This window comes from Trematomus bernacchii, unplaced genomic scaffold (genome assembly GCF_902827165.1).
Source record: "Trematomus bernacchii unplaced genomic scaffold, fTreBer1.1, whole genome shotgun sequence".
Classification (NCBI taxonomy): domain Eukaryota; kingdom Metazoa; phylum Chordata; class Actinopteri; order Perciformes; family Nototheniidae; genus Trematomus; species Trematomus bernacchii.
Window position 1 is genome coordinate 879528 of NW_022987910.1, and position 27495 is coordinate 907022.

At 41.0% G+C, this 27495-nt stretch overlaps 1 protein-coding gene across 1 annotated transcript in view; it reads left to right on the plus strand.

The window, feature by feature from the left end:
• The window catches only part of grm5b (glutamate receptor, metabotropic 5b), a 65327-nt gene extending 37938 nt beyond the window's left edge, over positions 1 to 27389 (plus strand). The window contains 13 exon segments of the mRNA XM_034115340.1: positions 13297 to 13532; positions 14180 to 14301; positions 15071 to 15195; positions 15315 to 15483; positions 15751 to 15877; positions 19228 to 19345; positions 19873 to 20059; positions 20905 to 21063; positions 21382 to 21507; positions 22093 to 22275; positions 23058 to 23224; positions 25384 to 26037; positions 26039 to 27389. Coding sequence (XP_033971231.1) covers positions 13297 to 13532; positions 14180 to 14301; positions 15071 to 15195; positions 15315 to 15483; positions 15751 to 15877; positions 19228 to 19345; positions 19873 to 20059; positions 20905 to 21063; positions 21382 to 21507; positions 22093 to 22275; positions 23058 to 23224; positions 25384 to 26037; positions 26039 to 26498 — 2833 coding nt within the window. The 3' untranslated portion in view covers positions 26499 to 27389.
• The last annotated feature ends 106 nt before the right edge of the window (positions 27390 to 27495 follow it).

Consider the following 27495-nt stretch of genomic DNA (forward strand, 5'->3'; position numbering starts at 1 on the left):
TACCATGCATCACAGTCAGTCACTCACAACTTAAATTAAATTCAAGCTGTATGTTAAGCTTACAGTAGAACAAAGCTCTGCCAATATACAAATGGAAATGCAAGGTCCACTTTACAGTAAGTGTTCATGCCCTCTACAACACATTCCTGTTATACTGTAATATACAGTGAATAGAAATACAAAGCAAACGCCAATTTATTGTAATCACATGATTATTTATATTTCAAAGAAGACTATTAAATGTGCTTTTAACATTACATATGTATCTGTTTTTGTGGAGGTGGGATGTTAGCATTGACATTTTAAAGTGCTCATCATCCGCTTTACAAATGCAAATCTAAGCTTTCCTTGATTTAAGTGTCAACAAAGTCATTAATTTAAAGTGTTTCACTTAACTGCAAACTTTGTATATGAATAAGAGACCAATGCCATGCTTTTTGCACATGAGGCATACATTGTTTCCAATTATTCAGTAGGTAGAGACATTGTGATATGACTTTTGGAAGAAAGTGTAATACAGATATTTTCCTTCCTCTTAGAGACATCAGTGCTTGTTTTACCCTCTTTCTCTTTCCTTTTTAGAATCTGTATTTGTCGAAGCCATGGCTAATTACTATTTTTAACTGGCCTTCTAACCCTGCCTCCTTCTACCTTACTCTACCCCACACTTACATTGATTCCAAGTGGATTTGTGCAGTAATGAAAACAAATTGAATTGGATATTTGCCAATGTTTTGCCTCCACAACGGCATGTGATCATATGGACTTAACATTAACGTCTTCCAACAACTTCTGTTACAATGAAATACTTCTCAATTGCTTTAAAAAATTGATAAAAAGGACATTCAGTCCAACAAGTGAGAGTGAGTTTGAACAGGCCCTGAAGGTCAATACACATTGTTGATGTTGGCATGCTAAAGATGGAGCTGGGAAATAAATATCATTTATCTTCATTGGGGAAAAGACTTTGTCTGTTTCTGTCACGACTTATTCTGTCTCCTCATCCCTCCCTCTCCAAGTAACCTTCTCTGAGCTATAGTTCGTGTCAATGTGTCAGTACAGAATAAAAAAGGATATGAATAGATTGTCTGACCACCGCTTTTTGATTTGCGCATGTAGTAGAAAAAGGGGGACAACAGTAATTCAGATAAGGCTCTGTAAATCCAGTTTTTCTACTGTATGTTACGTCTACCTGCCCTTCTCACAGTCAGTCTTTATTGAATATTTTGGTGTCTTGGTAACTTTCTTTGCTTTAAATTCTCCCTCTATACTGCCTCGACAGTTTTGATTCTGTCCCCCATATCAAATCAGTCTGTTTCTGAAGCCCAGGGGACATCAGCAAGGTTGCCAAGATCTGAAATACACTCTATGCTTGAACTAGCCTGGACAGAGAGTGTGTGAATGAAGAGTTAGAAGAAGCAAAGAGTGTGTACGTCTATCTGTGTGACTTCTCTACACAGACAACTGAGCCAGTAAAGCCATATCTAAGGTTTAAAAGGCTTTTTGTTGAACTATAATTTGGAAAAGGGTCACTTCGAGGCTATTGAAAGTGTCAACATTAGGGTCAAGATTGAAACTGTGTGAGGAAAATAAAATATTTTCATAGTAATGCTGTGACAGTAAGGTTGAAATGCAAATGTACAGTTGTGATTTATACATGAAATGCTTATTTTGTTGAAACATTCCACATCCTTTAAAGATATGAATCTTTTGCATGTGTTTGTGTATCTGTGTGTGACATTAAGCCATTCCTATTTCTCCCAGGCATTTGGGTTTCTAAATTTTAGTGACGATTTTCCAATGCAGTTATGGTTCTGTGTAAGATTAAGAAATGGTCTGGAAAATAAATAGCAAGTTCAAGGAACCTTTAAATGAAAGGATGGAACAGAAAGCAAGTAATGAATAGATTGAGAATGCACAGCGACAAGACCTTAGGGCAGCAATATATAAAAGAGGAAATAAGCGTGAGAGAAATAGATAAAGAGAGAGGTATGAAGTGGAAGACATTTGGAGAGAAGGAAAAAAAGAGGATCCCGACGTGGGGAGAAACCGGAAAGAGATGAGAGGTGAGAGACTGTCAGAAAAAATAGAGACTGAGGGTAATGAAGTGTGGCATGGATAGATGAGTAAAAGTGAACCTGCTGCCAAGGTAAGCAGGCGTGGGCTGTTCTGCCGTGTGTGTGTGTGCGTGTTATTGAATGATGGGGCGTGTAAAGTGGTCCGATCACTCACATAATTACACAGTTGGGTACACACACGGACACAGGCCCTGCATCCATCTCACTCAAAGACACACACACACACACACACACACACACCGTCCTGACATTTGGCTAAATTAGTTTTGCTGTTGTCATTGGGAACTTTGACCTCCGTTAGGCTGAGGATGTTTAAAGATGAGGTGTTCTGGTTGAAGTCTGGCAGGCATTTTCTGTTCAAATTACATCTTGCAAAAGATCAGATTTTTCCTAAAGCCTCACTAAAAAGCCACCCATACGTTGATGGATAATTGCATTTGGCTTTGCCTCTCTGTCACTCATGTGATTCACGCTTCATAGACAATGAAAAACATAAAGCATGACTTTAACAAGGTGTGCCAAGTAGCCAAAATTGTTATTGGATTTGCTTTCTAAATCCAAAAGCCATTATTCATAGAGACTTAAAAAATATAACATGCATTATTGCATCATAACATGCAACTTTGTGAGGTGTCTTAGCCTAAATTTCCTCTGGGAGAAACAACCCACTACATCATGAAAATCCAGGGCACTGATGCTCCTTTTTACCATCCATCAGAGGGGAGGGGCTGAATGAGGTAACTCTTATATCCCAACTAGTGAGTGCTTGCCTTTATAAATTGAGACTGCATAGGATTAGCAAAAAGCACACCCTACTAGTGTTTTGCATAATAGTCTGCTGCAGATGACTTTGTGATGACACAAATGGACAGTTGTTGCTACAGTATGTTGTTGTGTTCAGGGAGCCTTCATCTACTTATGAAAGATGCATTTTTAATGCATTAAACCACCAAATACACACTTTCTTTTGTGGGACGACTGTTTGTTTGTTGTTCCTAGTTAGAATTTTGACAGCAGAGATTATGTATGTGCAGCTGTTGTGCTGCCAACACTTAGGTTTTTGATGTCCAAAGACATCCGTACTGTAGCAGCTTACATTTTCTTTCTTGAATTGTTCCTGCTTTGCCAGATTGTAAACGTCTATCTGTGAGTGACCCGTGTTCTCTTTCCCCACCTGCGTGGTCTGTCAGAGTAATTATTGTTGTCAGGTTAGGTTGGTGGACTGCTGGTGCGTTTGTGTATGTTCGTGTGCAGTATGTATCCTTGTAAGCAGCAGATGCTCATCTAGAATCTCTGCCAGGTTGCCATGGCAGCTAGTGAGTGGGTGGGTTGGGGTCGGGTGGCACGATGTTATTGAACTCAGACATTAATTACTAAATTGACCTATTGACAGCACAGCTTCAGATCAGATTCAAATATTTTGCCTTATCTTCCCCAGCCTAACCAATCTCCACAACAGTGATTACACGACTATCCAAATATGTACCCTGATATAACAAAGCTGGGATTGAAATGCATACCTCCACTCTCACATCAAACATGTATTGTGACAAAGCACAGCACGACTGAGGTCAAAGTGAAACAATAACGCAAATGAACATTTATTTTAAGCTGTGAATACCTTAACACTGTGGTTCATTCACAGATCATCAAATCAATTTAATTCAGATGAAATGCTCCAAAGGGTTGGCCCTGTTAAGCTGTAGGCGATGTAATAATCCAGTGAGCTCTTGTTTTTGTTCTGTTTACAACACATGGCTCATGCTTTGATACTTTTAACTGTGGCCTTTACCATGTTTACCTTTTTCTCCTAATTATCACAGTGGGAGTTTTTCTATATGTTTTATTTGAAAAGAAATTCAGTTTTTTCCTTCTTTTTTAAAACTCTTCAATGATAAACCAAATCACCTTGTGAGCAGAAGTAGATTCTTATCGCCTTAAAACACAAGAGAATCAGAATCAGAATACCTTGATTAGTCCCACAGAGGGGAAATGTACGTCTAAAGATAGAGATTAAAGATTAATAAAAGATACGAGTTCCATGAATGCTCCGACTCCAAAATATATGGCTCCATCGATTCCCTTCATCTTAACACGGCAGCCCATCTGAAACAGATTTGGGAAGAGGAAATTGGTGTGCCAATACCCGACAGCCGTCAAGACCATATCTTCCTCTATGCGTGTAGGCATGGTCTCAAGCAGTAAAACGTTTTGTTTTTTTTCAAATACAAATGCTGAATTTGGAAAAAACGTATCCATTTACCAGTGATAATTTCAATACTTGCCCGCTAGTTCTGGTCCTGTCCAAAAGTGAATGCTTTTCGGTTTTCAAATATGTAACACACTTGGAAAAGTTTATGGTATGAACCTTAATCCCGATCCTTTCACTGCCCTTTTTGGAGCCCTAAAATTTGCAGCACACAACTTTCCTTAAAAAAGAAATCACCATGCTTTACAAGTCTATTCGTTTAATGCCACCTTTAAATGAAATGCCCTTTTCATAAATGTTAGCTAAAGGACATCCTAAATCCCTAAATCCCCAATACCTGAAAGCCCTACATTGAATAAGGCCAGCATTTAACCGGATAAAAACTAGATGCTTTTTTTTAATTTATTTTCCTTTTTATACACGAATAATTCTCAATTTTCAATTTATCTATTTAATTAATAATAATAATAATTTGTATTTGTATTGTACTTTCTATCTGTTTTCAGTATGTCGGTGGGAGGGGTTATGGGGTATGTGAGGGTTGCGTTGGAGTTAATAGAAGTGAGTGTGGGTGTGTAGTTGGTTTATGTTTTTGTCATTGTGCTGATGTTTGGGGTCTAGTATGTGTAAAATCAATTAAAAGATTTCAGAATGAAGAGTTGTGCTGGAAAGTTCACCTTCTTGCAATAAATACAAGAACATTCGAGCTATTTATATATTTCTTTCACTGTTTGCTCACCTTCAGCTCGTCAACTGCCCTATTTTTTGGATATGCGTGTATACAGCTTTAAGAAATCCATTGTTTAGTTAATATACTGTCTAAACATGTGTATGTTAAAGGCTGTTTTAGATTGTACATGCCATGTTTCACAAAACTAAAGGGTAAAACATAATTTGTACTTGTTGTAAATTTGCATTCTACAAAGCAACCAAGGTTAACGGTAGCAGACAGAGCAAATGGAAGTAGATTTGCTGTAGATGCACGGAGCTGAAGCAAGGGTATGAATGCTTGAGTTAAAAATGTTACCAACTTGAATGAACTCTTGCATTTTATCTAAGTACTGTTGAACGGAGACATACAGGAATGATTGGGAAGATTATCAGAGTTTTATCAATTTACCCGGAAATTGAGTTTCGGGTGAAGTGGGATCTCAGTCTGAGCGGAAACACACAGGGTTACTTCTTGTCCTCTCAGCTGCAGACTGTCAGGAAACTCATCCAGTCCTTTGTCAAAAAAGCAACTTAAGAGCAAAATCCGTTTTGATTCTTAAGGCAACTTTCTTGATCTCTTTGAGAGACAAAGAGAGATTTTATAATGTTCACCACAGCGCTCTGCCTCTACTTTGCACTGCTCCCATAAGTCATTGATAGTGTGATCTATTGTTCAGCTCTGACACGTCTTTGTATTGCATCTTTGTTTGGTTGTGATGATAGCTGGTTGAACTCAATTGCAACTGTTACAAATCTTAAACAAGGGGAAGACATCAGATAATATAGTAATGAGTTTCAAGATGCATCAAATATATGTTTGAGTGCTTTTTAGTTTTCCTGTTATCAATAATCACTGGTTGACTTTTGCTGGAACTCAGAGTAAAAAACATTCGGCTTGGGGCAAATTTCACCACCAGGAAAGAACGAAGTGAAAATTAATAATCATTTGCAAATGAGTTCCACTTTCTATTTATACTTTAAATGAACAGAATGGAAAGGCAATGGCCTAAGGCCTCAGTGTGTAGAATTGGTTCGTAAAGTTCTGCTTAAGGTAGTGCATTGGCCTACAATATTGGCATACTGTACTATTATGCAAATAGCATTTCCAATATTGGTAGAGACAGGCCATCTGAAGTTAATTGAATAGTGAATAGAAAAGTGTGTGTGTGTGTGTGTGTGTGTGTGTGTGTGTGTGTGTGTGTGTGTGTGTGTGTGTGTGTGTGTGTGTGTGTGTGTGTGTGTGTGTGTGTGTGTGTGTGTGTGTGTGTGTGTGTGTGTGTGTGTGTGTGTGTGTGTGTGTGTGTGTGTGTGTGTGTGTGTGTGTGTGTGTGTGTGTGTGTGTGTGTGTGTACTCTTAAAATCCAGTGTGCTCTAATGAGACACAAAGTACAGACAGCAGGTTGAGTGTGGGATGGAAACCATGGTAACGGCCTTGCTCTCTTAGACATGTGGAGAGACAGACAGAGAGTACTAGAGATAGAACGAGGATGTTATTAATGATAGTCGTATTCATCAAAAATAGAATGAGTGTTTGATTAGCCTGGATGACACACACTCACCGAGACAGCCATCCCCCCCTTACACACACATAGATGCACAAACAAACTCTCATTGCACTCTCTTAAAAATGTATACATTGAGCCTGAGGCTTCCTCTAGAGCCATCTTCTAGCAGCAACATCGCCTACATACTTGCACACTATAAATGTCGATCAGTGAACATCTGTGTGTATCTTTGATGCACTTTCTAGTTATACAGAGGGCTTGACTTGATCATTTTGTGGTTGGAGGAACATGGCTTCAAAATTGGGTGGGAGGAATTAATTTTTCATACTTTTTCAGTGACTGCGTTTTGGGCTTGTGTCAATCACTGCCAATCACATTAGCCCCTCTCATCCCTTTTAAATCTGCCCACCAGGATTTACTGACGCTTTGGAATTGAACAGTCCAGTCTCCTAAGAGGATACTAATATCCTCTAAAGAGCAGGTTATTTGCATTTAGGTTATCTACTTAAATCATAGTTTTGGGATTCTCTGAAAGACTGCTCACCATGTTTTTCCATACATCATCAGCAATTAGAAATCCTTTATTTGTCCTTCAACAGGTAAACTAACAGCAGCACAAGTAGACTTAGATAAACATAAATAAAATCATATAGGTTCAAAAAAACAAGTACACTGACAAATGGGAAAAAATAAGTAAAAGTATATATATTTTAGCCTAGAACGTAACAAATTGTAAATAAAGTGTTCCATGATAAAACATTAGGGTTTCATACTAAAGGGTTTTAGTTTGAAACACTTTACTTGCTGTAAAAGTATTTTGTTTTACAATTACAGAAATAAAGACCTCAAGCATTGTGTTCAGCCTCGAGAACAAGATTCTAGTTTGCTTTTTGAAAGACGGTAACATTCAACCCCTACTGTGTCTCACCGCCTACTATGACAAATGATACCAAACGAGATGAGAACACTACACCATGGTGTTCAAATAGAAACATTTCCTGTATCAGTGTTCCCTGCTTTTTCAGTCATCACATTTTTGTTTAAAACATTTAATTTCTTTAATTACGCCCGAGGAAACTAATCTGAGATCATGAGAAGAGTTATTGATTTACATGTTGCCAAACAATAAACATGTTTCAATTATAAAATAATGATGTGGTTTACAAAATAAAGTGGATGTTTATTTGTGTTGGTCCATCATGTGTGGGAGTTACAGTGCTGATTGTGAAGTGATACAAATCAGATTTCCTATTCTATTTGTGTTAGACAGAGATGTCCGTGATTTGTACTGGGAGCTTACGCAACATTAGGTAGTAAGACTGATTAAATACTTATATTTGATCAGACAGGATCTTTTAGTGGGAGTGAAGCCATTTGGTCAGACAGTAAGATATGAATATATTCCAGGTCACCTTTGCTCATTTGAATTAGTGACAACTTTCTAGAAATATATTTAGACTTTCAGGTGATGATTATTGCAGGTGTTTTTGTGTGTGTGTTTGTTGCTCGCATGTCACACTTGTCGTTCTGCTTTTGATGAGTTTCATGTGTGATCTGCTGGGGAAATTGTCAAACAGGTGAAAAGCTAAATAATTATAGTTAAAAGAAAGTACATAACAACAAAATATAAATGCAACACAAGAGAGATAAACGTACTGTGCATGTGTTTGGATTATCATAGATTTGTGTATGTGAATGTCTGCAAAGGAACAAACATGAAAACAAACAGTAAGAAATGAGAATAAATATATTGGTCGATGGATGCAGTGGAATGTCAGAGTTGGAGGAATGGATGTATAAAAAAGAGCGAAGGGGCTCAAGGGAGACATGAATGTGTTAATGAGAGGTTGAAAGAGACGGATGTGGAGAGAAAACTGTAAGACAAAATAAGAAATCTATCAACAGAGGAAGTGCTGATTAATGATTGATTGTTTACTTTTGGATCTGTTTTCACTGCCTCACTCATGAATCTCTTTGATTTTTATTTCTTCATTTTTCTCTCACTACTGTGTTTCTCACTCTTCCACCCGCTGTGTCTCCGTCAATACAACACTTTGTTAAACACAGAAGCAAATAGCCTACTCGAGTAAAGACATCAAATGCTGTTTGTTTTTCCCTCAGGGGAGCTACCTATTGATCCATTATGAGGACATGTGGTGATAGCACTTTGTCGCTCTGCATGACACCAGACCTGAAAAACAGTCAATGGTTTGAGCAGCAATAGGTATCGCTAAAGGTTTAAAACAAGTCGGAACTATTTCAAGCCCTATGGATTTTTTTTCTAATCTACAAGACTTATTTTTCATGAAGATGGCTTTATCTCATGGGTTTCTGTTATCCGGTTATTACCAGTCCAACATATTTAAATCTCTCTGGTCATAACTGTGGTGAAAAGTTAACAATCTAAGTTATTCTTTATAGAGCCTGCCTTTCAATTTTCTCAATAAACAGATCATTTACTGGAGGTCCTTCAATTAGTCTGAACATTGAAGACTTCTGTGACACATTGACGTAATTATAGGAAACCCTGGATGTGCTAATAATTCAAACAGTTTAATGAAAGACAACGAGCCAAATTCAACAAACTGTTATTGAAATACTATTAATGCTACAGCCAAAGGGCCAACCCCAAACCTTCTTAGCTTGCGTCCTCTTCACATGAAAAATCCCTATTGTCTAATTATGACTCATCGCAATGGGTCCTGGTTGTAAATGTGTGGGAGTTATCAAGCCAATCAACAAGTGATTCAGTCACTTTGAAAGGCTCACAGAGGTAACATTAGACAGTAATAGATAATGAAAAAACATATATTCGAGGAATTTCACAACCTTTTTTCCTTTTAGAATTATATTTTGACCACTTAGAGTTTTTAACTAAATAAATAACTGAACTCATTCCTTAATATGTCTGTGTCCAATAAAGTAGCGTTTTCTCACGTATCTGTGGCAACAAGCTTTGTTGACAGAACCACTGCAAAATCCCAGTCTGCTACCACTTAACAAATATGTGACACCACACCATCACACCCACATTTCATACAGGCGTTATCTATCCTGTAATGGATAGCCATCTAGATGCTTCCACCATGATTTATGACAACTGCTTAGAGGCAGAGGGTGACGAGAAGAGCGACATCAATACAAATAAAAAGGTAGAGACACAAATGGAAGGCTGCACACACACACACACACACACACACACACACACACACACACACACACACACACACACACACACACACACACACACACACACACACACACACACACACACTTGGTCTCCAATCAGGCTACGGCTGGAAGTCCTGCTGCAGGAGGAAATTAGTTTTGTTCTCTGGAGGCTCAGAGAAAGAGAGACAGAAGGAACGAAGGCAAGAAGGAAAGAAAGAAAGACTTCTACTCGAAGAGCTTTGTATCACTGTCCTGCTTGAGGCAAAGTTGGCAGTATATTTGAAAGGAGGACAGAAGATTTGTCACTCACTCCCACTTTGTTCTCTTTCTTTCCCATCCTCTCTTTATCTATCCCTATTACGCGTACACACACACACACACACACACACACACACACACACACACACACACACACACACACACACACACACACACACACACACACACACACACACACACACTCACTGCCATCTGTGCTTCCTTGAGGAGCAGTAAACCCACATTTCCCTCCCCCCAAAAAATGCAAACGACAGCGATACATCTCCACAGTTTGTCAGTGTGTGTTTTGGGAGGTAGTTATATTCGCTTCTCTGGTGTCTGACGGGCACGGCTGCTGAGCTGCAGCCAAAATACTCCATTTGACCTAGATCATCTCAGCACCCAGGCTGGTGTATTCGTGATGCGTAATGTGTGTGCCTATTTGTCAGCAATATGACTACTTTTGGACTTTGCCCATAATGATGTAAGAGCTCCCTCCCACATGTCCTCCCAGCTAATCATCCTGTCTGTGTCTCCTTTCATTGGATTTCTCCCTGATTAGGTATTTCTGCTTCTGTCTCTCTCACTCTCTTCCCCTGTCTTTCTGTTCCTCATTCATTTTGTTTCTTTCTTTCTCTGGAAACTAGAGCACTCACAAAGTAAATGTATGTGTGTGTGTGTGTGTGTGTGACAGAGAAATAGGCTTTATTTGTTATAGTGACATAGCCCCTTTCACACCGGCGCTTTTCCAGCTCCTGCTGGGAGCTAGAGCCTGAAAAGCGCCGGTTTTTCCTGTTCACACCGCAGCGGCGGCGCGTCATAGCTCCGGAATGCGGTTCACTTCCAGCTCCAAAAAATTGTCGGTCCAGAGCATGGATGTATAATAAGAACTGGATACAGCGTGGGAGGCGGGGCCTCATTCATTCCTATGAGAGTTGCTCATTCGCGCATGATGATAAAATGGCCCAACTTTTGAGAGAGCGAAACGTCACAGATTACCCGGCATGCCTGAGAAGTACCCGTATGTGCGCTCATAGCGCATGCGCAACTTTAACCATGCCCCCCAAAATGCTCGTTCACATCAAGCACGTCAATTTGCGTACACGTAACAGCACCGCACGTTCATGACAGCATGGTAATGTTTGTTATGATAGATTTGATATTAACGAGGCTGCAGTTAGCAGCTAGCGGGTAGCTAGTAATTATGCTAATTTACACATCAATCGTTATGTACTTTTATATTACGCTGTAACAGGATCTAGTGATATCCAAGCAACAGAGCTTCATTTAGCATGAAATAATTATTGCACTGTATATATATATATATATATATATATATATATATATATATATACACACATACACACACAGTGCAATAAGCTTCTTAGTGCAATAAGAAGCTACAGGGACGTTAATCTACGTCGGTAATATTAACTTTATTTAATACAACATTTACGGTACAAGATTTAATCATACAGCCCATGTAGTATAATATTTTACAAATGATGAATTACAGCAAACATGTGCAATATATCCATTATTACAGCTCCGTGGGCTGGCAGTAAGGCGATATGGGTCCGTTCTTATTGTGCATCCATGGGTAAAGATAAACTCATGTAGTGCTGAACACGTAACATGAACGTGCCGGGCGGCGCGGGTCCCGTGGGTTAGATGCGCGTTCATAATGCAGAGGGAAATAACTCTCAGAATAACGTTATTAGCACATTTTACAACTTGAGGAACGAATGTTTTTAATAAGGGCTATACAAGTGTTCATACTGGGTAGTTTATTTAGTTTAAAAAAAATTATCCAACGATTTACAGACCACTCTTTCCCCATGTAAGTCAATGGGAAAAAGTGTTTCCGGGCCTGGCAACCAAAAGGAAGTGTAGTACCGCCGTTTGGCCAGCACGAATATTTTCATCAGAGTCCGGCGCACTTCCTGGGGGCTTGGTCCAGAGGCAAGAGCTTCGGAGCTTCGGAGCTATGACGCGGCGTCGCTTACGTCTCTTACGTCGAGGCGTGCAGGAAACCTTACTTTGACCATCCGTTCGCTGTTATTGATCATTGTGGAGATACATGGGCTGTACAGGTTGTCATGTCCGACTATCAGAAGTAGAATCATAATGAAAAATACGCCGGTAAAATGTGCCTGTAGAAAACGGCTTAGCAAGTAGTCAGTTTAGCTTCGGTTGCTATGCTAACATCACCCATGTTATACCAGAGAAACTTTCATAACAGCGTTGTGATGCCAAACAGCGTCAATTCAGACTGACACACATTCACTTAAGGGGAACTGGGGATATGTATCAGCTGCTTGTGTGACAGTCAGACAGTGAATACTTTAGAGCCGTGTGAGCTAACCCGGAGCTAACGGGAGAATAAACTCCCGTGGAAGTGCAGCCAGCACTGCAGCGGTCGGTAAATGCCGCTGAAACACATTAATAAACAATGAACCACGGCACTCTGGAGAAAAGTATAAGGTTGGAGAAGTCGTTATTTAATTTAATCTGGCTTCGTATGATTAAAAGCAACACGACCCGACGCAGTCCCCCGGCCCGTTGTTGTTGTGGGAGAAAATCAGCGACGTAAACTGTGACGTCATGACGCAGCAGCGGCAGCTCTGGGCAGTGTGAACAGAGCGGGAGCTGAAAAGGGAAACGGGAGCTGAACCAGAAAAGCTCTCGCGAGGAGCTAGAAAGTGAAAAGCGCCGGTGTGAAAGCCGCAATATATTGGTGCCCTTGTGCTTCACATGTTAACCTTACAATGTAATTTCCTCCAATAAGAGGCATGTCAGCTGTTCACCACACACTCACTCACTTACTCACTCACTCACTCACTCACTCAGTTTTCTTAATTCAACCACTAGTGTTAAATCCTATAGGTGCTGGCACTATGAAAAGTCCACAGACAAAACACCTGCCAGAGGCTTCCTTTTATAATAGAGGCTCTCTCAAACAAACAGGGACTCTGAAAGCTGTAATGGAGATCAGATAAGGTGTAAGCGTTTGCTTCTGGCAGGATTTTACCGAGCAGTAAAAACTTCCATTGAGTCACCCTCATTATTCAACCTTCAGTTACAATAGACAAAAACAAATCACAAAGACAATTCCCACATATTTCCACCTCCATCTTGATGGAATGACGTCTGAAAAGCATCAAATGCCCAAATGAGTTCTCTAAATGTCTTGTGCAGCATAATTATAAATACTTTGCAATGATCAAATGATTTCACTACATATTCGGGGGATATTATGCAAATGTTGATTTGATTGTGAAACAGCAGAGCAGGTATTTTTATTTCTCACGTTAAATCGATGGAGTTAACGTTAATGCTTTGTCTCCCTTTGTGTTTCTTGCAGTGATGGATGGGCCGACCGGTATGATGTAACAGATGGTTTTGTTAGGGAAGCAGCGGGTGGCATTACCATCAAGCTCCAGTCGGCTGATGTGAAATGGTTTGATGATTACTACCTTAAACTTCGTCCTGAAAACAACCCCAGAAACCCCTGGTTTCCGGAGTTCTGGCAGCATCGTTTCCACTGTCGACTTAAAGGTCACCCGCAGGAGAACAACAAATTCAACCGCACCTGTGGCAGTGAGTACAGACGCAAAACACAAACAAGGACAGTGGACAAAGGGTTTCTGAGTTACAGCTGTACTGTACTTCTGTTGACCACAGCCATCTGTGATACAGAGGGAGAGAGGCTGCATCAACATAACAGGCTACATTAACAATCTGCATTTTTATAGGCTTTCATAATGGCCACTATTAATGCAAATAACATTAGAACAGACCTGCTGAACGCACACGCACCTTATGGTTAAACACAGCTTTCAGGTTTATCTGGAGATATCCCTTGTGGCTGAGTGCACCCTCTCTTTATGTCTTTGTATTCGTCACCCCCCCATCTTTCTCTCTCCCTTTCAATCCCTCCATTCATAGGCAAAACTGCGTGTGAGAGCTGCATCAAAGGAAGTTATGTCTCATGTATTCTAATGAAACGGGATGTGAAATACAAATGAACAGGACACAGAAAGAGGCAGACAGAAATGAGATGTGGAGGTGGGAGGTGTCCGATGAGAAAGGAATGAGAGTGGTCTTTGATGTCAGGAGGGGAAAAAAAAGCACACTGATTTTCATTTAACTAGAAGGGAAATTAAGGGTTTCTCTGATATACCTGCCTCTTTTATCCATCCTTCCTCACCCACCAACCTCCCCTCTCCCCTCCCATTTTGTTGCAGAGCGAGAGTCGCTTCGGCAGCAGTATGCACAGGACACCAAGATGGGGTTTGTCATAAATGCCATCTACTCGATGGCATATGGCCTGCATAACATGCAACGGGCACTCTGCCCAGGCTATCAGGTAGGTACTGCTCTGATAGATGAGTGGGGGGACAGACTAGGACAAAGCAAGGAAACAAAGAAGGGAGAGGAAGGGGTGAAATGGACAATGGTGGGGGGGGAGAAAGGAACTAGCTGGGTGTTGCTGAATTATTACACACATCAGCCATTTTTGACCAATTGTCAGACTCCATACATCTACACATAACCTGGAAAATGCAAGATATGAACCTGGATGATCACATAAACTATACTGTATGTTTAGATATAAACAATTTTAGCTAACAAAGAAAAAATACATCAGTGCTGCTTATCCTTGAATTTGGCCATAATAGACTAACCCTTCTGAGAGCTACTTGAGATTTTTTCCTTGCAGACATGGTTATTGAAATGTAATATTTCAGACAAAATTTTGACTAAATGACATGATCCAGCTTGGCACTTATTAGCCTGAATGTGACAGTCATGGAAGAAACCCTGCTACTCTATACTTTTCAATTTTCATAAAACTCCATGGGATGATTCACCTTCTATGCAAGTCTTTGTATTGACTCAAATGTATCATTATGTTAATGTGTTAATCCAAGTGGCCAATAATCATGTTTTGAGTAATATGTTACTGTTAATATGCTTTTCCATTCAGTTCTTGAAATGTTAATTAAATCAACAGGAATGTCCATTGATCAACATTACTTCTGTGCACACACAAATCCATCTATTCCATGAACGATGTTTGTTAAGCTGTGGGTCATTTTTGTTGGATATGACATGATTGCTTATGTATTTTAAAGGGCCTGTGTGATGCCATGCGACCTATAGATGGTTCTATGCTGCTGGACTTCTTGATGAAAACCAACTTCACCGGAGTGTCAGGAGAGGGAATCTTATTTGATAAGAATGGAGACTCACCTGGCAGGTACGCGGTTAATCCCATTGATTTATTTTGTGTCGGGCCTTTTGGCTTGCTGGGTATGACACGACATGTGGGTGTTAATGTGTTGACTGAAACCTGTATGTGAAACTTTCCATCCACAGGTACGAAATAATGAACTTCAAGAAGATGGGGAAGGACTACTATGACTATATTAATGTTGGCAGTTGGGACAACAGAGGCTTGAAGATAGATGATGATGAAATCTGGCCCAACAAGGAAGGCGTAATCAAGTCAGTCTGCAGTGAACCCTGTGACAAAGCACAGATAAAGGTAAGAAAGCGCAAACTTTGCTAAGGTAACTGCAGGCAATACTGTGAATCCAGCACTCTGCCTTGGAGCTTTACCATACACAATACATTGTCTTTGTTGGAATAGATTACACATATATTTGACTACCTATTTCAAATGAATTAAAATGACATTAAATGAAATCGTCATAATGAATAATAAAAGACTCCATGTAATACAGTGGCTGGTGCACGAGGGTTCCCAGCGTGTACAAAGGTACTGAAGACATTGTGCATCTGTCCCTTCCAGGTGATCCGTAAAGGGGAGGTGAGCTGCTGCTGGACGTGCACTCCCTGTAAAGAAAATGAGTTTGTGTTCGACGAGTACACCTGCCGAGCCTGTGAACTGGGCTCCTGGCCGACCTTTGACCTCACAGGTCAGTCTCTGTGTGTGTTTCTGCATGTCTATTCATAACATCCAAGTGCTAACGCAGAGAAATATTTACTTGGCAAAGAGAATACTTGAATAGAAATGGTGCCATGAGCACATGAAGCGACATTATTTGCACGTGCTGCTGCATGGAAATACTGTAATTATTTGCAGTAGACGTGATGCCGCCTAAACGGAGCCATGCAATGACCAGTGATGTGTGTGTGTGTGTGTGTGTGCAAGATTGTGTATAGGGTCAGAGAATAAAAGATGCTAAGTAGAATTAGATGATAAAGTGGTGTTTTCCCTTATCACTGCATATTGTACACTAAGTTATGCACCAGTTACAAAAGCTCTTTCCTCTCTTATCCCTTCCCCTCTAGTCCCTCTTCCTCATCCCTTTAATTTGTTACCAACATGGTCGAATGTTTTAATTATTCTGCATCAAGAGCAGCTTTCACTGCTCTTCAGTTGCCATGAAAATAAATGTCCCCTCCATTGCGTACGAAGCGTCTGAATATTGCCTTGTTATGCTTTCAGCTGCTCATTATACCGCTTGCTATCTGATCACCATGCTCCATGATTAAAACATGAATCGAGCCCTGCTGAAAATTCAGATTGAGCTTCACTGCCAGAAAGAGAAGCATCCTTAAACTAAAACAGAGAGCCAACCGGTGAGAAAATTGACAGTGAAAAAAGAACGGAGATAAAGAAATGAGAGAGTGATTGAGGTTAACAGTTTATTACATTGTGTGTGTGCCTCATTTCATTAACAATAAGTGCTGCTTGTGGGGCTATATGGAACAGTAATAATGAGGTGTAAACAAACTGCTTGCCCTGTTCCTACAGCATACATTTTGATCTCTCTCTCCCTCAGGCCAAAGGAACGAGAGAGAGAGAGAGAGAGGCAGACAGAACAGAGCAGATAGAGCAAGGACTCAGCTGGCAGGGACAGATGTGCAGTGTTTGTGAAAACCATAAAAAGCATTGGAGAGTTTTGGCGACAGCAATTGAGCAAAAACAAGAAAAAAAGATGGAGGGAAAAGTGACTTATGAACATAAAGAGAAGAACAAAGTGAATCTAAAAGAGAGAGAGAGAGAGAGATGGAGATGAATGGAGGCTCTGACAGAATCAGCAGCCAGGGAGTTTGAAAGGAGCAGAAAAAGGAGGATTAGCTTTGGGATTTGAGCCTCTTCACTGATCGGTAAAGTTCCACAGTTTGAGTCTGAGAGGAGTTTGCCTCAAAACTTTTTATTGACTGAACCCTCCAAACTGTCTCCCTCCCTTTTGTAATGCACCAGTTTGGCTTAGGGTCAAACACAACAGGATTTCCTGAAGGTTCGTGAACTAATTAAGTATTAAAATCCACTAGCCGATGCTTTTCGACTGCTCTGAGAAAACCCTTGAGGAAAACACTGTTCTGGGATTTTCGGCCCTAACATCAAGATCTATGTGGGCAGGATTAATTGGAGCTAAATTCTCAGCAAGTTTCCTCCTTTACATTTTCACGGATGGGTGGTCCTCACAGCTCATTGTTAGGCAGGACAGAGTGTAGCCCTTGACTCTTAAATATGGTTTATATTAAAGTACTAACAAAGCACTGAAACATAATGTTGAACAGTAACATTTACATACAAGTCATTCCTTAAATAAAAAGTGTAATGAAGGAAGTCGGGGTGTAAAAGGGGCATTGTGGCTGAAGTGATCCCATTGCAATATTGTATCAAATAAAGACATGCAGAACATAAACCATACGTAATCACAAGAAAATCATGTGCCCCTTTTACACCCCGACTTCCTTCATTACTTTGTCTTGATTTTTTGATTTTAGCCTGTCAAGATTTATGACTGCATTTTTCACGTTTGTAACCAAAATCTGACCACAGACAAAAAAATAATAAATAACAACAAATAAAATATCTGGTATCAAACTAGTTATTCGCAATGATGACACACACAGACTCAAACAAGTAAATACAATACCAACTGCGCTGTCACAGATGGAAATCGTAGTATGGATTATTCTATTTTGCACACACTGCATTCAATACTTCACACTGTGTTTGAGATTACATAGATTTCATCCGGTCTTAAATGGCTTTTCAGTATTAAAAGCCTGCAAGTGAGCCACATCCTCTGCAGGGTGGTTGAATTAATTTCTGTCGGTTTGTTTCCATCCCCTTGGCTCCCTAACCATTAGGGCTGTTGTTTATGTCCCAAGACCTAACCACTTCACTGATTTGATAAACGTTATTGACCGTGTTAAAAACAATCTCATTAAATTACTTAAATCTTGTGTCGTGCCTCTTTAACTTTCTCTGAGATGTGCAGTATTGTACAAACAGGTGTGTGTACATGCCTGCATGTGTATTTGTCTGTGAGAGGGACAAAGAGAGACAGTAAGGCGGAGAGGAAACAAGTGAAGATGTACATGGACAGAAGATTTAGAGAAAGTCTACGTGCGTCTCTGCTGCTACATAATGTCTAGACCAACCAGCCAGATAATTTGGGCAAGAATTAAGATGGTTCATAATTAGAACTGTCCCTATAATTAATGACACTTTTATCTCCTTGCCTAGGAGGGAGGCATAGATGAAGGGAGGGAGAGAATTAGGGAGGAAGAAGAGAGGGATGAGGATCAAGGGAGATAATGGGTGGAGGAAAGAGAGGGACAGAATGATGGATAAGCCTTTACAACAAAAAAAGAACGACAGGAAATTGAGACAATGATTGAATGACAAGGGAATGAGAAGAAGGGAGAAATAGACACAGAGTGAGGGATAGGAAAGAAAGTGTGGACAACTGAGGTCTGTTGTAAGGTCAAATGATGATGTGAAAAAGGGTAAGGGTTCAAAGTGAAACCTTCAATTAGAGAGCAAAAGTTTATTATGATCAACATATGCTGAATAATATATTTGTGTTCTAATTGCGGATTCCTTCCAAAATAATAACAACTAAATATATATAAAAGGAAAATGAAAGTTAAATGAATTAAGAGTTATGAAATAATGGCAATCTTACCTAAAGATCAAGATCTGCTAGCTGGGCTTTACCAACATCAGCTGCTACATTGTACTGCCATGTGGTTAATGCTTGTATATGCTGCTCATGCTCTTTCTGAATATCATGTATTTATTTTTGCTATGTATATAAATGTCATGTTCTTAAATGTTGTATGTGAGGGACTACGGATGGAAATTAGCTCAAAGCTAAAATCTGGCATGTTTACGTTTTAAAGCATTATTTGTTTTAAATGTGCATCAATGTCCCTCTTCAAATAAACGATTAAATTAAATCAAAAAAAGTCTTAAATGAATTGTGTGTTAACTGCATCTCCCCCATTCTTCTATCCCTAGGCTGTGACCCCATCCCAGTGGAGTACCTGCGGTGGGGAGACCCTGAACCGATAGCCGCTGTGGTCTTCGCCTGCCTCGGGCTCATGTTCACATTCTTTGTCACTGCAGTCTTCATCAGGTAATAAATCTGTCATCTCTCATAGAAAATATGAAGTGAGTGGAACAATGCAAACAGAGCTATACTCGACACAAATACACACTTTACATTCACTCTTTGCACTTGGTCTTGTCTTCTTTAGATCCCTATTGGCACTAGCATAACCTTTATTCATGGGGTCCACACACTTACAGTAGAACACACAATTACACAGAATCCATACTAACACCTAAACAAACAAAACAACTCATCTCATGTAAATAACAGTCAAGTAAAATCAAGTGAAAACAAAAATGATCGTCATCAAGCCACAAACACATAAAATGTAATCATTTCAACATAAACACACACAGTTCAATTATAATTTCTGAAAAACCTATCCCAGAATATCTCTAGTGATTTTTTTCACTGTTACAGTTTTGCACGTTCTTGTCTTACCATTTTCTTACTGTGTTGTTTTGCTGTGTTTAAATTATTGTATAAATAGTGTTTTTCTGCATCTCCTGACTGACGTTTCTGCGCATATTTGTTTTTCTGAATGTGTTCAGGTTCCGGGACACCCCAGTAGTGAAATCTTCCAGTCGGGAGCTGTGCTACATCATACTGGCAGGGATCTGCATGGGGTACCTGTGTACCTTCAGCCTCATTACCAAACCCCATGTAGTCCACTGCTACCTCCAACGGCTGGGAATAGGCCTGTCACCTGCCATGAGCTACTCTGCACTCGTCACCAAGGTACTGCAAAGATTGATTTAAGGATTTGTGAAATGAGTACAAGATGTAGGGTGAAGCAGTTGAAGGGCTAAAGGAATTACCTCTAAGGTCTTGGAGTACCCCTGTCATTAGATTCACTAGTGAGGTGGCAATTCTGAACAAGATGATAGCTTGGCCGCCTGAAGTGCTGTTTGAGAACCGCTCGTGGCTTTTTGAGTCCAGGGAGGTGTTTGGTTCTAATGTTAGTATATCCAGAATGAAACAGCAAAAGCGAACAGCAGTCAATGAGTGGCCTTGTGAAAGGGCTGCTGTTGATAATGATGATGACAAATTGCTCCAAATTCAACACAGCACGTCCTTGGGTCCCCAGCCATACACCTGGTTAGTATAAAGTAGATTGGATGATGATAACATGCTTCTGTCATCAATCTTCAATGGGTAACAGCTTGATATGTTAGAGACGGTGGACCTAATCAGAGAGAAATAGGGGCCATAGTCCCCTGATATGACAGATTGTCATTCCTTTGATGGTGGGGTTGATGTGCCGCATTAAATCAGATGCAGGGCACAGGTTCATTCTGCCCCTGTCCTGAGTCGTTTAGGGAGAAAGGGTTTTGGGAACAGGGAGTTAGGATTAGAAAATAGCAGGTGACTGCAATGGCGTTGCAATAAGAGCTTACCTTGAGTGTATGCTTTAGATTTTGACTCCTGTGTGCAATATTTATAATGTTTCTCACCTGTGTGTCTACACAAGGCCAATGGCAGCAGTGTAAGAATACAGAGAGCAGTTTGCCCTAACATGGATACAGTGTGTTCATTGCATATTTCATCAAAGGGTTCTAATGGTGTTTGCATTCTGACCCAAGACAAATCGCATCGCTCGGATTCTGGCAGGAAGCAAGAAGAAGATCTGTACAAAGAAACCTCGCTTCATGTCCGCCTGCGCTCAGCTCATCATTGCCTTCCTCCTCATACTGTTGCAGCTGGGCATCATCGTGGCTCTCTTCCTCATGGAGCCACCAGAGGTGAGCTGTCTGTGTGCCACTGTCTGTTTCTTTATTATAAGTACAAGAGTGGCTTGTTGAAAGTCATCAAAACAGGTTTACAGACAAATGAGAGTGATGGAAACATAAAGTAGATCCAGTATTACTTTAAGAAGACATCTCAAGTTGGCAGTGTAATAAATGGAAATGTTAGTTTGCTAATTTCTTCCACCATTTATCTTAATGCAGATGTTTACACACATTTGCAAACTGTTTTGTGGTAAAAAAAAAAAAAAGGCGATTGTAGTAAAAGCTCGGTTAAGCTTTTAATCACCGCCTTGTTTCTCTAATATCTAATAGGTGATCCATGACCACCCCAGCATCCGCCAGGTTAACCTCATTTGCAACACCAATAACCTGGGCGTGGTTGCCCCGCTGGGATACAATGGCCTGCTCATCCTCAGCTGCACCTTCTATGCCTTCAAGGTACCAGCTGAAATGTTTTTAACTATCTAAATTGAAGTTGCAAAAGTGTCAGAAAGCATGTTTTAAAATGTCGTTTGAAGCAAATGTTATTATTTGTAGAAACCTGCATACTACCTCAAGCTGCTTCACATGAGAGAAGTCGTGCAGACAGATTGTGAAAGCAATAATTGAACCGTTGTTTGCGCTCTACCGCTTTCCACAGCAGTAAATTGAACACTTTATGAAGTCAATGTTTGATTGTATGTTGCCTACAGCAATCCATTTTCTGCAGAGTGTGAGGGCAGAATGGCAAACAGACACAAGCTGAAACACATTGCATGCCAAGCAGACAATTTAACCGCGTTTATGAACACAGTCACAGAGAGAAAAAAAGAGTGGTATAGTTGGTGCAGATTTATTTTTGTTAGCAAAGGTACCTGGTTAGCAGTGTGTTTTCTTATAATGTAAAGGCCTTTAATCAACCCTAACAGTGTCTTTTTTGGTTTCATTTTTCCCTTATTGAAGGCATAATCCCCAAATGATTCAACAACCAAAAGCAATGTTTAAAAATGTAACTTTCTCTCTGACTCTGTCCCTCTCTCCCAGACCCGCAACGTCCCAGCTAATTTCAACGAGGCTAAGTACATTGCCTTTACCATGTACACCACCTGTATTATATGGCTGGCCTTCGTACCCATCTACTTTGGCTCTAACTACAAAATTATCACCATGTGCTTCAGTGTCAGCCTCAGTGCCACTGTGGCGCTGTGCTGCATGTTCGTACCCAAGGTAAGGCTATAGCTAAAAAACACAGTTTCTACATATATATACACTCATTTACTGATATGTCTCTATACATCTATGTATTTCATCAGTCTTCCTAAACTAAGCCTCAGAATATACAGTTTGTCTCACGGTTAGCTGTCCAAACTTTAAACACACCGGTTATTATTCTACATCAGTACACAATGTATATTTAATGATGGTATTTATAGCAACTATAGCCAAGAAATAATTAGTTTTTAACTGTATACATTGAATTTGAGATTCATCCTGCCGAAGGTTTTCATAATGTGCACACAGTACACTCTGTCCTTAGAGTGGGAATGTGCGGGCAACACTCACAGTACACACCAAGTTATTGAAAATGACTGTTCAATATCAGTTTTTAAATAATTGAGTAAGAAACTTTAAATTATATTTTCACCAACCGCACTGAAGTGAAAGGGGTTCATTTAGAATAACATCATGTTTAACTACTCCAGTAGTAGCGGGTAATCCTCTTGATGCTTCAAGGGCAACGTTGGTGCTAAAACAACAGCAGAATAACAATCATTATGAACAATTAGCTGCAGCTTCTTTTGAGGATTGTCTTTTTATAAGAGCTGTATATAAACAAGGTAAGCCATCACGGAGTTCATGACTTGACTCTCAAAAAAACAAATTACTACCAAAAACAGATGGCTTGATGTAGATATTTGCTCTTTCTTTACATTATTGAATTTAGTGGTCTCTTTTAAGAAACATTTTGCTTCATAAGGATAATGAAATAATGTTTTATTTCACAACAGGTGTACATCATTCTAGCCAAACCAGAGCGTAACGTGCGCAGTGCCTTTACCACGAGCACAGTGGTGCGCATGCACGTGGGCGACGGCAAATCTTCCTCAGCCGCCAGCCGTTCTTCGAGTCTGGTTAATCTGTGGAAACGTAAGGGCTCTACTGCAGAGAATCTCAGGTACGTCTGTGTGTGTGTGTGTGTGTGTGTCTGTTTTTGTGTGGTAGTGATTTTGTGTACACAAGGGCCTCATTCTGCAGGTTAATGCCAGGTTACTGCGTAGTTACAGTCCAAGGTACCATTTCTGTAATAGCCCCACTCTTCAGACTACTTATAGTGCGTGTGTTAGTGTGTGTGTGCTCTGGCTCTCTGGGAGATTGATTCTCTGAACTCCCCAGAGTCTGCTTGACTGTTCCTGTGACCCTTACATGAACTGTATACAATTGCCTAATAGAGACATGGCAAAGCAAGAGAGAAGTGTGCTAAGGAAGGGAGGGTGAGGAGAAAATTGTGAGGATGGGGAGAGAAAATACAAATCAGAATTGATGGTATAATCAGAGAAGAAGAAGAAATGTCCCAAGGAATACGGCTAAAATGCGGGACATAATAACATACACCCAGCTGAAGGCCATCCGCAAGCCATCTACAGTGACAGGGAACCGATCAATGGACACAAAAGGAGTGACGCACAGCCACTTGCCCAGGATGAAAAGGGAGGAAAAAGACAAGAACACATTTTCGTTTGTCAGCGTGTTACTCGAGTTCACCCCACTTGGCAAGCAAGATTTCAATCACGCTGTTATGAGAAATGTCAGGAGTTCTTCCATCCTGGCTCCTTTTTATTCCTCTCTTCCCCTCTCCCATCTCTTTTGGTCCTATCTTCCCCTGTGGGTGGTGGTAATTGGCAGGGCTGTCTCTCTCCTCGGTGCAGGGCTGGAAGCTGTTGCCTTTGAGATGCTGTCATTGTGTAGTCTGAACAGATGCAGACAGACATGAAACCAGCGAAACAGGGGGGGGGGAAGTACTTCAAAAAAATATAAGAAGATGAAATATTCGACTGATGACTCATCCAAATGTTTGAACTGTTGAAGAGTGCATGGTTTACATTCAACAGGCATTCAAATGGCTGCAATATATGTAAGATAGGATCAATCAGGCGCTCCTTTAGAATGTGCAACATGTGTTTCTGTTAGTAGCATGTCAGGCTTTGGCTTGGCTCCAAAGCGTTCTGTCCGAGACTCTTTTAGCGAGTATATCACAGCACGATGTATGTGTAGGCGCAGGTCGGCATGTGCAGCATATGGATGTGCGTGTGTGTGCGTGATACAGAGTCTATCTATGTGTGTGTCTCCCCAGGGTGACTTAGGCTCTTTTCAACGCCAGCCACGGTGGTGTGAGGTTTAATCAGAAGTTCCACTAAAGATTAATCACACTAATTAACCTGACAAAGGGATGAGAGAAAGGAAAGTGGGGGGAGGCAGGGGAGAGTGCTGTGACTGATGTGAAGTGGAGAAAATGGTAAGATGTAGGTAGAACAGAGACAGGAAGAGGGAAGCTGACAAAGACAAATGAAGAACATACTGTCGGGGAAAAATAGAATGGGAAAATTAATTGCAATGAAATTACATGCAAATGAAGTCCAACTGATTTTCTGTGATGAGTCAGGGCTTCATTTAAATATGTTTGTATCTATTAAATGACACTACTCATGTGGCATAATAAATAAGAACTAATGTAAAGCAGGCACAGTTAATGCAATGTTTCTGCTATGTTTATTTTTGCTGTACTAGTTTTTGAATAAGTGACGCAAGCTAACAGGTTACTACTAAAAGGTATTCTTTTAGATTTGTTATCCATATAAACAAGAAATTATAATGAACAATGTGATTCTTAAACAAATATGAGCAGAATATTTAAAAAAAGCTACCATATCTATTCTGAAGAAAGTGTACAGTAAATGATGTTGTCTCAGTATGTTAATGCCAACACTCATTTGCAAGACAAAAGGTAGAGCAGTGGGAAGAAGTAGTTTTTTTTCTAAAAGTTTTTTAGAATATAATGTTCAGTGATCACCTGTTGTCAATTGCAACGTAAAACACAGACATGCAAATCCAAAATGTACTTTTTTATGTATCTAAACTGAATAAGATAGAAGTGAGTGCACCTTCTTATTTATATCATCAATAATCAGAAATGAAGTTTGTTTAATCAAAAACCAATTATATTTATTACGTTAACATCAAAACAATCAATGAGCTGCTAATTAACTGACGACTGTAAATCTACCTTGAAGCTCTAGAAACAGACCCTCTTTCTCTCTTTCCCCTGCTGCCCTCCAGCTCCAACGGTAAATCAGTGTCTTGGGCGCAGACGGAGCGCAGCAGTAACCGCGGAAACCACCTGTGGCAACGGCTGTCCTTCCACATCAAGAAGAAGGAGAACAACCAGACGGCCGTCATCAAGCCCTTCTCCAAAACCTCCGAGGAGCGTTACTTTGGGGGGGGTGACCTGCCCCCACACATGCCTCTGCCCTCCCTCCCCTCCATGTCTTCCCTGTCCATTCACCAGGACTCTGTCACCGACAAGACCCTGTACGAGCTCTCTGAGGCGGAGGAGCGCTACTCGAACACGTACCTGCCGCAGACGCCCTCGCCCATCAGCACCATCAGCCAGAGACTAGGGGCCGGAGTCGGGGACGATCACTCGATGACTGGCGTTCCTAACTACCCGAGCAGCATCTGCAGCGGGGGGAGCGTGAGCAGCGGGGGGGGCAGCAGTTGCGGTCCTGGCAGCAGTTGCGATCCTGCCAGCAGCGGCTCTCTGGTGGTGGGGAGTGACGGGCGTCTGATTGTTCTGGACAATTACCCAGCACCGCATCCCAGCTCCCTGATGGATCAGATCAGCTGCGTGGTGAACCGCTTCACCGCCAACATCACGGAGCTCAACAGCATGATGTTGTGCTCTTCTCCGACGCACTCGCACTCCAACAAGCAGTCCCCCCCCCTCTCCTCAACCCGCCGACCCCTATCTGTTGCCCCGGGAGGTCCCGATGGCCCCGACCCTCACCACCCATGCTGACGTCCAGCCCCTCCCCCCCGTCGAGACCAGCATGGCGGGCCGGAGCGGATGTCCGGTTCACTCCATTCCTCACTCACCTTACCCCCTGCCGCCTCACATTGGCCAGGCCTCCCCCTCTCTCTCCCCCATGCGAGGAGGCCTCATCCCCTGCCTCACCCACTCCCCTCTGAGGAGGGCCGAGTTGGAAGAGGAGCTTTTTGCTTTGACTCCGCCGTCCCCCTTCCGCGATTCCCTGGGATCTAGCAGTGGCTCGCTCATCTCAGAGACAGGCCTGTGTCTCCCCCCAGCCCCCTCCCATCCTCCCCCCTCCCCCCCTTCGCCCAGGTACAGTAGACTGACACTCAGAAACTACAGCCAGAGTTCATCCTCACTGTGAGGCAGAGTTTTCATGTGAAGAAAACGCAGATTTGAAGAGGAGCGCTCAAAAAACGACACGGTTGATATGAGTGAAGAGTATTGGAGGATGGAAACACTGAAATCCATCCGTCCTTACGTGAAACTAGAAGTAAAGGAGTCGTGGTAAAGGATTCGTGAACAGCTGGTTGATGAGGACACCAAGCTGCGGCAGTGTTTGTGTTTACATGTTTGCATTGAGATGCAAGTATGAGAAGCTTGCCCACGTCGTATTTTCTTAGTGCAGTTTATCAAAAGTGGGGCGTGAAGAGTTGCAAAAAAAAGGGCCACAATGACTTTGAGATGTTTTAGTGTCTGTAAAGTCAAAAATCATTCTTGAAGTTCTAGAGCATAGATTGTATATAAGAAGTGGTAAACTTGGTTTGTGGACTAACGTGTGGAAGCCTTGAGTACTGCATCTTGGCCGTCATCATCTTGTGTTTTTTGGAGTAAAAGGTGAGCATTTTGGACAAGAGGGTAACACATTGTTATGTCTCTACCCTGATCGACAGGTCGCCCTAAAGCATTTACTCAAAATGGGACCATCATTTAGAAACTCAATATCGTACCTTAATGAGCAAGACCTCAAATTAGCGACTCAAATCATTAGGATTAGGGTCATATTCTAAAAGACTTCTATACAATTGCAATGATTTATTATTTCGAAGACTTTGACCCCTGCTGTATATTAGAAATTGAGAAGGTTTCTAGGCTCCTTTGCATTGGCTTCACCTTTCAGACCCAAAAAGCTACATCCACTTGTTGTGTACAGTCTATGGTTTAGAGCTACATATATGTTAGGTTTGGGTAGTGGCCTTAAGGTTCTATGGCTATCAACTAATTAGTGAGGAGTGTGTGTCTGTGTGTGTGTGTGTGTGTGTGTGTGTGTGTGTGTGTGTGTGTCTGTGTGAGTGTGCTGTGTGTGCATGAGTATGTTTAATGGTGAGATTAAACTCTTAAAGCATGTACGTACAAAACAA